The sequence below is a fragment of the Pyrus communis genome, chromosome 6, assembly GCF_041283825.1.
Source record: "Pyrus communis isolate YQ-2024b chromosome 6, ASM4128382v1, whole genome shotgun sequence".
Taxonomy (NCBI): domain Eukaryota; kingdom Viridiplantae; phylum Streptophyta; class Magnoliopsida; order Rosales; family Rosaceae; genus Pyrus; species Pyrus communis.
Window position 1 is genome coordinate 23,216,758 of NC_142570.1, and position 9,386 is coordinate 23,226,143.

General features: G+C 36.6%; 1 protein-coding gene across 2 annotated transcripts; it reads right to left on the reverse strand.

The window, feature by feature from the left end:
• Positions 1-366: 366 nt before the first annotated feature.
• Positions 367-2,522, reverse strand: LOC137711350 (trihelix transcription factor GT-3b). 2 transcript variants are annotated; one of them, XR_011065050.2, is made up of 3 exons: positions 2,045-2,502; positions 1,009-1,836; positions 367-693 (listed from the first exon to the last, which is right to left on the reverse strand). XR_011065050.2 is itself a non-coding variant. In XM_068450577.2 (2 exons), exons 1-2 carry the CDS (start codon positions 2,351-2,353, stop codon positions 1,270-1,272), a joined length of 876 nt encoding a protein of 291 aa, XP_068306678.2. In that variant the 5' UTR covers positions 2,354-2,522; the 3' UTR covers positions 759-1,269. The 2 variants fall into 2 exon arrangements, 1 of the variants encoding a protein (XP_068306678.2); XM_068450577.2 differs by lacking the exon at positions 367-693 and having other exon boundaries at positions 759-1,836; positions 2,045-2,522.
• Positions 2,523-9,386: the final 6,864 nt, after the last annotated feature.

The window sequence follows — 9,386 nt, forward strand, 5'->3', positions numbered from 1 at the left end:
AGTAGAAATGGTCCCTTAAAAACTTTAACCCAATTAAAGAAATAGTCATTCAACTTTAATCCAATTGGAGAAAAATTTCCTCACCTTTAACCCAATTGTAGCAATGATTCTTCCAACACAATTCATTTTAACAGAAGTTTTGACAAAGTTAACAAAAAAGACCATAGCTTTACGTTTAAGGAGTTCAGAGACCATTGATCATAAATTTTTAGTTGAGAGACAATTGCTCCAATTAAGTTAAAGTTGAAGAACCATTGTTACAATTTTCTCTATAAGGTTACACGGGAAGTGAAATGATATTTTTTCCGTTTGTTTATTTGTTTCTTCTTTTTTATTTGTTCTAATTATTTTTTATAATATGCACCATTAGCAGGTTAAGTGCAGTGTTGTCTAATAACCCACTCAACAGGTTTTAAATTTGTGGGCAAGCTTTAAATGTGACTGATGTACAAAAATTTGGCAGGAATAACGGAATAAGTCTAATGTTGTTTTATATAGGTACACGATCTGCATCCATCGAGCGATCCATCATGTTAGACGATAACTAACCTCAAAACTTTAAATATTCGAGTGACCGTTAGCAATGTAAGTTTGTACCCTTCGTCGCGTGCAGCCCCATCCTTCAGGCGTCGGGGCAGACAGATTGAGGGAGACCGAGAGAGAAACCATACAGGTGCATCCCCACTCTTAAGCCTGTTTATAACATAATTATTCACCTCTACACCACAAGTAGCGTATGATATGTATGAAACAGTGGACAAGTAAACTTCAGCTTCATAAGGTAAATAATAAAATTATTGTTACATAAGATTCGTAAAACATTTGCAATCTCGTTCAGTCATATACTTCAATCTATGCTAGTGTTACAAAAGATTTTTCATCCATCCATCTCAAGATTTCCATACCTTCCGTAAATAACACTTTCGCCAATTCAAAAAAACAAGAAGCATGCACCACAAACCCTTGCACTCTGCCAGGAGCAGCAAATAAAAGGGCAAGCAATTTTACCTCTTAATATCGATGGAAAAGTGTGGTTTGGTCCTCCATCGAAGTCACAGTATCAGATAAATGTCTACCGAACGAAACTTGTATACCAAGGTAACATTTTATAAACCAACAAGCCCAACTTTGCAAATCACAGTCTAGCACATCTTCGCAAACCTCAATGATCTATATTTAGCTACTCAAGCTGGCAAAAGTTTATGAACCTGAAAACCATTCACCTTTCGTCCAAAAAGAAAAAGAAAACCATTCACCTCAGAGTGTGAGTCAGAAGTTATTTTGATTGATCAGCCTGTTCAAGAGAGTGGTCAACAGGGCATCCCTCCTCTCAGCTCTGCTCTCTTCTCTAATCCTTCTCTCTTCTTCCCTCTCTCTCCAAGCCTGCTCAACCATTAACCTCTCCCTCTCCGTCTTCTCCATCTTTTGCCGCCATTCCTCCTCAAACAGCCGCCGCTCCAGCGCCCGCGTCTCCATCATTTGCCTCCACTCCATCTCCATCCTCTGCTGATGCTGAAAAAACTCCTTAAGTAATTCCTGCACACTGCTAGTACTACTTCCACTTGCAGCATTGGTTGCTCTTGCCAATACTACTCCTTCCCCCTTCCTTTTCTTACCTTTCCCATTGCTATCCTCCTCCTCTGCGTCTTCTGACAACTCATCCGACCACTGCCCTGACCTCGATTTCCTCTTAACCAGTTTCTTTGGTCGGGCAGAACCCGCCTCGGATTCAAGAAGCAATCTCTGCATATTCTTGGCTCTTTCAGTAAACACTGCGTGCAACTCCTCAAAGAATGGACATTCCCGCCCACTCTCTGGATCAGACGTCTCCTTCCCCTGAAGATATATAAGTCATTATTACTAAATAGTGTTTGCTAAAAGCCACTTCATAACCATTTCGTTTTTAGTTTTTATTTTCTGTTAACGAAAACTGAAAATTGAAAACGAAATGGTGATCAAACGGCCTCTAAGTGATTTCAACCAAAACCCTAGAAAAATCCAATTGGGGGTGTTTGGGTGCGTTGTGAGTTTTGAAAATTCATACCTTGTAGCGAATGAGGAGGTTCTTCCACTTGCACTTGCACTGCTCGGGGGTTCGATTGAAGCCTCTCTCAGTCATCTTAGAGCTCACTGCCTCCCACTGCGGCTTGCTGCGCTTCGATACAACGGAGTCCCTAATCTCCAGCTCCCCACGGATCGCTATCAGCTCCCTTGTCTCGTCCGGGGCCCACTGCCCTGCCCCGGTCGGACTGCTAATCATCATCTTCATCATCCCCCCTCCTCCTCCTCCACCTCCTCCGCCGCCGCCTCTAAGTCCCACGCTCGCTTCCTCATCTCCGCCTCCACCATACATCTTCCCCCGCCCTACCGCGGTGTTCTCTTCCCTGCTCCCGAAACCGCAATTATAGGGTTTCGTCGTGGATTAATATTTTTTGCACGCGTTCTTGCTGGAGAGAGAAATTTTTTTTGGCTAAATATAAAAAATGGTTATGATATTTGCATAATTAATAAAAATGATCATTGACATTCAAAATCAATAGAACTGATTATTAAGATTGTTCACTATCGATGATTTTGCTCATTCTGATAAAAACTATTTGGACAATTTTTAAAACTTTGTAACTCAATCGATTCTTAACCAAATTCGACTTATAAAATATCAAAATGAAGATAGTAAAATGTAGAACAAGATTATACCTATTTGGAAGTCCGGTGGTCGGAGATGGTCAGAAAATAGCCTAAAAGGTGATTGGTTCGTGGGAAAATTGGAAAACTCAACAGAAACTAAGTAAACTTTAAACGTTCATAACTTCTTTAATACTCAATGAAATCGAGTGATTAAAAAACGAAAATCATACTGCTCGATGAAACGAAGATAATGGTACCTTTGTTGATGGCTAAATCACCTTAGTTTTCGAGTTAGCTACTTTCGAGGCTTTTTCGGCCAAACCAATGCGATTTAGCCTTCGAGAAAGGTACCATTATCTTCGTCTCATCGAGAAGTATGATTTTCATTTTTGAATCACTCGATTTTGTTGAGTATTGAAGAAGTTATGAACATTTAAAATTTACCTAGTTTCTAGCGAGTTTTCCAGTTTTCCGCGAACCAGTCACCTTTCAGGCTATTTTCCGGCCATCTCCGGCAACCATTGGGCTTCCAAATGATATAATCTTGTTCTACACTTTCCTATCTTCATTTTGATATATTATTGGTCGAATTTGGTTAAGAATCGATTGAGTTACGAAGCTTTGAAAATTGCCCAGAGAGTTTTTAACAGAAGGATCAAAATCATGGATGATGGACAATCTCAGGGATCATTTCTATTGATTATGCAAATCTCAAAGACCATTTTGGATATTTAGCCAAAAATTTTAGTGCGTGGAAAAAACGATCATGTAAATGAAGTATAATAACATAATTTGTTTGAATTTTTTTAACTTTTAATTAATTGTATTATTATTCATGTGCTTAATCATGTTCCAAACACAATAAAAAATCACTCGTATAAAAGATCGTTTTCAATGCATGCTCTCTTGCTCGTGCGAAAGATCGTTTTCAGTCTCGCGTAGCGCGGTGTATAGGGTTTTATTTTAAGGAAAACTAATGAAAAAAAGTTTCAAAACTTTGAGTTTTAACCAAATGTCACCTAATAACTTTATTTAATGATAAGGACAAAAGATAAAAAAGAAGAAAAAAACACAAAAACTTATTCAACCCAAAGCGCGTGCGCACGAAAGCAGTGCGAAAGCAAGCATCTACCAATTCAACAGAAAACCAACCGTGGAAATGCAGCACACGAGAGAGAGAGAGATTGTGAGGGTAGAGAGGAGAATGCCAACCAAATCCATTAAAACTGACATCAACAAACCCCAAAATTTTTTAGAGAGAGATAAAAAAAAATATTGCTGACATTAATACATGATTACCACTTAGCCCTACACGTGGGATAGCCTCTCATCATCACCCCATGTTCAAATTATGGAATTCTTTATTAATTTTAACCCTAACCGGCTAAAACCTAAAAATAAAAAATATTAGATTATGATCCTCAATGAAAGCACATTAGCTTTTCTGTTGCTTTTTTGATCTTTCATTTATGTTTTTGTTGTTAATTTTGTATTGAATAAATTAAAGGAAAGTCAAATAAATTGTTTGAAGAAATGTTAAAGAACAAATAGGAATGTGAAAATCATTATTCTAACTTTGTAAGAATATAAACATGATTGCCAGTGATTCATATGATAATGAGAAGAGAGCTTCAAATTTTGAACCTTTTAGTGTTTAGTTTAAAAAACAATGATAATGCCAATGTTCGATTTTAAGAAATAGTGTTTAGTTTACGAAATAGTGACAGTACTAGTTTACGAAATAGTGATAATACTAGTGTTTGGTTTAAGAAATAGTCAGTGCTTAGTTTACGAAATAGTGATAGTACGATTACTTGGTTTAATAAATAGTCTATTTAGTGTACGAAATAGTGATAGTACTAGTGTTAAGTTTAAGAAATAATTAGTGTTTAGTTTACAAGGTGTTCCGTTTAAGAAATAGTCAGTATTTAGTTTACGAAAAAGTAATAGTACTAGTGTTCAGTTTAAGAAATAGTCAGCGTTCAGTTTACCAAATAGTCAGTGTTCAGTTTACCAAATAGTCAGTGTTTAGTTTAAGAAGTAGTGATAGCATTAATGTTCCGTTTAAGATATAGTCAATGTTTAGTTTAAGAAATATTGTTCGGTTTAAAAAGTAGTCAATGTTTAGTTTAAGAAATAGTGTTCAGTTTAAGAAGTAGTCAATGTTCAATTTAAGAAATAGTGTTTAGTTTTAAAAGTAGTTAATATTCTGTTTAAGAAATAGTGACAGTATTAGTTTTCATAAAACTGAATAATGAAAATTTTCTTTTATTTTTGATCTTGTAATATTATTACTTCGTTTGTTCTAAAAAAATTGGAAGAATAGTCAAATAAACAAATAAAAATAAAATAAAAAATAGATTGTTTATCGAGTGAAGTGAAATGAGAGGGAAGAGTGGGGAGAAGTAAAAAAAAAATGCGAGAAAAAGTTGATGTGGATGGGTGAGGTGAAAGGAAAGAGGAAAATTGATGGGAATATGTGAAAGAGGAAGAGAGAGAAAGAGGTTGAACGATTGATTGAGTGAGGGAGAGTATGTGTATGTGTGTGATGGACTTGTTGGCTTTTTTTTTTTTTTTTTTTGTTATTATGTAAAACTTTTGTTATTTTTATTAAAATTTGAACCATTTTTATTAAAGTTTAAGCCATTTTTATTAAATAAAGTTAGTAGATAATTTTTTGTTAATTAAAAGTTTTGAGAAGCCCTTTTCATTAAAGCTCATTTTATTTTAATGTTTTACATTTGTGTTAGGTGAGAGGCTAAACTTATTGATGATATATAATTGTCGACTAAAAAGATATAATTGACTTTAATTTAGTAGCTATGTGTTTGCATTGCACATGCTTATTATTCACTCATTATCCTGTTTAACTTAGAATGCTTTATGGAAGCTAAGTTTATACAAAATAATTAAACAATCCAGAACATATTCACTAATCAAAGTTTCTTTCTCAATTGCATAAGCAGAATATATCAGTGCCTCTGAAGCTACAACTCAAGCCATATGGCTGAGATTTATACTGCATGACTTTGGTGAAAAACAAATTGAACCTACTACTTTGATGTGTGACAATACCTCTGCTATTGCCATGTCAAAGAACCCTGTTTTCCACCAGAGGTCTAAGCACATTAAAAGGAAGTTTCACTTTATCAGAGATGCAATTCAAGAGGGAATTATTGATCAACAATTCTGCAAGAGTGAGAAGCAGCTGGCTGATATCTTCACCAAACATTGGCTAAAGACAAATACTATAACTTGAGGGGCAAATTAGGAGTGATGTCAGTTAAGACCTTAAAAGGGAGTGTTGGTTGATTAAGGTCTAAACTGCCATTTTCTTTATTTTTGTAAGTTATTAGTCCATGTGATAATAAGTTGTTTGGAATCAATGGTTGAGATTAGCTCATTTTGCGTTAGGCTTAGATGTGAACAAGTGGAAGATCTCATAGGATTTTGTAATCAATGCTTGGATGAGCTCATAGGCTTTTCTAGATTCTCTCAGTGCCTAACAGCTCTTTTGTACTGTTTTGATGGATGAATGGATACAACACAAAGATGAGCATATTGGCTCTTTGTGAGATTTTGATCAAAATCTTTGCATCGCCATTTTCCTTTCTCTCTGAGTTCTAGTTTTCTTCTTCTTAATCGCTGCAATACTATTAAGCTTTTACAAACTCTAACAGAAACAACAACGTTTTCATAGCAAACGTCTGATGTTTTAGAACTGTGACAGCTGTAACGTGAGGCAGATACAATGTTGGCCTTTTTCCTTTGATTTATGTGAAGGTTTTTTACCGAAAACTTGTCTTCGTTGTAAGGATATGAAGGTTCTAGATAGTGACAAGTGTCAAAGGATTAAGCAATAAGTTGTTAGGTGGTTAAAAACAGTTAGGAATGTTTACTCTGTGCGTAAAGAAAAACTATGACGATATATACTTGTATGAAGAATTATTCAATGATAAACCTCTCTCTATTTCTCCTTCTCTCTTTCTCTCTCTCTCTCTCTCTCTATCTTGCTTTACTTTATGAGAAAACTCCATTGTAGAAAGTTCATTTTCTGCATCCTGGTATCTTCACTGATCGAGGGTTCGTCTTCTCAATCCTGAGTTCCTTTCTGCTTCCGCGCACATTTTCTGAAGATTGGTACGCATTTTTATTTCTGATTTGGTACTGCCAGTTCTTATATATGTGAGTTTGCGATATGTAGTTTGCATCTGCTAAAATTCGAACCATCTGAAAGTAGAAATCCCAACCTCAGCGGAGTAAGGGTTGAAAGTAAACCAATTGGCAACGTGCATGTTGTTCTCCACTACAATTGGGACTCGAGCAGTCCAAGCAAGCCCTAGAGAGTGTGCCTCTTCTTCATAAAAAAAGATAGACAGGTTTAAGCCAGCCCGAGGGTGATGAGGGCCGTTGAGCCAACGGTGGAAGTTGGCGATTCCCTTTCTAGATTCACATGCAGGGTGCAGCTTGGGGGCCATGGTTGATTTCGAGAGAGTGAAGTGAAAAGTGATTGAAACTAGGGCAAGAAAGGGCTAAGAATGCAAGAGATTCAAGGATTTTAGAAATTCAGAGAGATAGGTTTGCTGAAGGTAATGGCCGAGGAAATTTAAATGGAAGTTATTTAAGGTAGTTAACATTGGTGATCAGGGGTTAGTGCAAAGGTTTATTTGAAAACAATTGAGTAAATGGCGTAAGTCCCCAGTTAAAACATGCAATTAATTTTAATCATTATCAATGTCTTGGTTAATAGACTTAACAATAATTAAAGAGGGCATTGTTTGGGTTTATATTTGACTCTGGGCTTTGTGATAATAAAGGCCCAAAGCTGCAAAAACAAGGCGAAGATTGGAGTCAAACAAGCCTATAGACCCGAGAAAATTTGGAAGCTATTTCAGCAAAGGTACAGGCTATATGCCTGTGATTAAAGTGATGGGCAATAGAGGGCACCTCACCACCAGCCAGAAAGCACTTTTCAAGTAGTCTCATACTCTCTTTGTCAAGCGGTCGAAATGTGCATTTGGGCAAACTCGAGTGGAATACTTGGGACATATAGTATCAAAGGAAGGAGTTGCAGTTGACCCCTCCAAATTGGATACTATAGCTAAGTGGCCTCTTCCCACTACTGTGAAAACTTTAAGAGGATTTCTTGGTTTGAAAGGATATTACAAGAAATTCATTCCTGATTTTGGAAAGATTATCAGTCCATTGACAGTCCTTACTAAAAGGGATAATTTCAAATGGAGTGAAGCAGCCACAGTGGCATTCAACACACTCAAACAGGTGATGCTTTAACCTCAGGTACAAGCTTTACCAAATTTCACCCAACCTTTTATAATTGAAAGTGATGCATCTGGTTATGGCATTGAAGCTGTTTTGCAATAAAATGGCAAACCTATTGCATTTACCAGTAAAACATTGAGTGTGAGGAATCAATCATTATCTACTTATGAAAAGGAGATGATGGCTATATTACATGCAATCAAGAAATGGCAATCTTACCTTGTGGGCAGACACTTCATCATTAAACAGATCACCATAGTTTGAAGTTTTTTCTGCAAAATAGGGCTAACACTCCTTTTAAACAAAAGTGGGTGTCTAAACTATTGGGTTTTGATTATGAAATCCAATATAAACAAGGATGTGATAATCAAGTAGCTCATGCCTTGTCCAGAATTCCTCTAGATGCATCTATTGTTCAATCAAGTCCTGCAATTGATCAATTACAACTCTTGGCTATTTCCTACCCTTATCTTAGCTGGATGGATGACTTGAGAAGGTACATTAAACAAGACTCTTGGATCTTGGCAAAAATTCAAGAAGTGAAGAAGGTCTCAGATTCATCTCCATTGACTCTATTAAAATACAAAGTCGGCAATGGTTTTCTCAATTACAAGGATAGAATTGTATTAAGTCCCAACAGTTCTTGGAGACAACTTGTGTTTGAGGAACATCATAGTAGCCCTTCTGCAGGTCACCCTGGATTTTTTAAGACATACTTTCGAGGTCCTTCTATTGGAATGGGATGAAAAATGATATAAAGGAAATGGTCACAAATTGTCAAGTGTGTCAGTAGCAAAAGTATGAAACTTTAGCCCCTGCGGGTTTAAATCAGCCACTACCAATTCCTTCACGAATTTGGACTGACATATCAATTGACTTCATAAGGATTACCTCCTTGTCGAGGTAAACAGTTATATGGGTGATCGTTGATAGACTATCCAAATATGCCCATTTTCTAGCCTTATCCCATCCATTCACGGCAGCATCAGTAGCTAATCTCTTTGTGGAACATATTTTCAAGTTACATGGAATGCCTACTTCTATAATCTGTGATAGGGATCCATTACTCATGAGTGCATTTTGGAAAGCATTTTTTACACTACAAGGATCATCATTGTGTCACAGCTCAGGATACCACCCTCAAACGGATGGACAGAGAGAGGTTGTTAATCGGTGTCTAGAGACTTACCTAAAATGTTTTTGTAGTCTCCAACCTAAGAAGTGGTCTCTCTAGTTACTGTGGACTAAATGGAGCTATAATATAGCCTTTCATTCTGCTACAAAAAATGTCTCCATATGAGGTAGTGTACGGACAACGTCTTCCACACATTCTGGTGTATGAAACTGGAACACCTAAGCTTGAAATGGTTGACAGGAGTTTATTGGACCGGAATAAGATGATATCCTTGTTAAAATCAATTTTGGCAGCTCTTCAGGACAAAATGATAGTACAGGCAAACAAACATAGGACTGAAAGG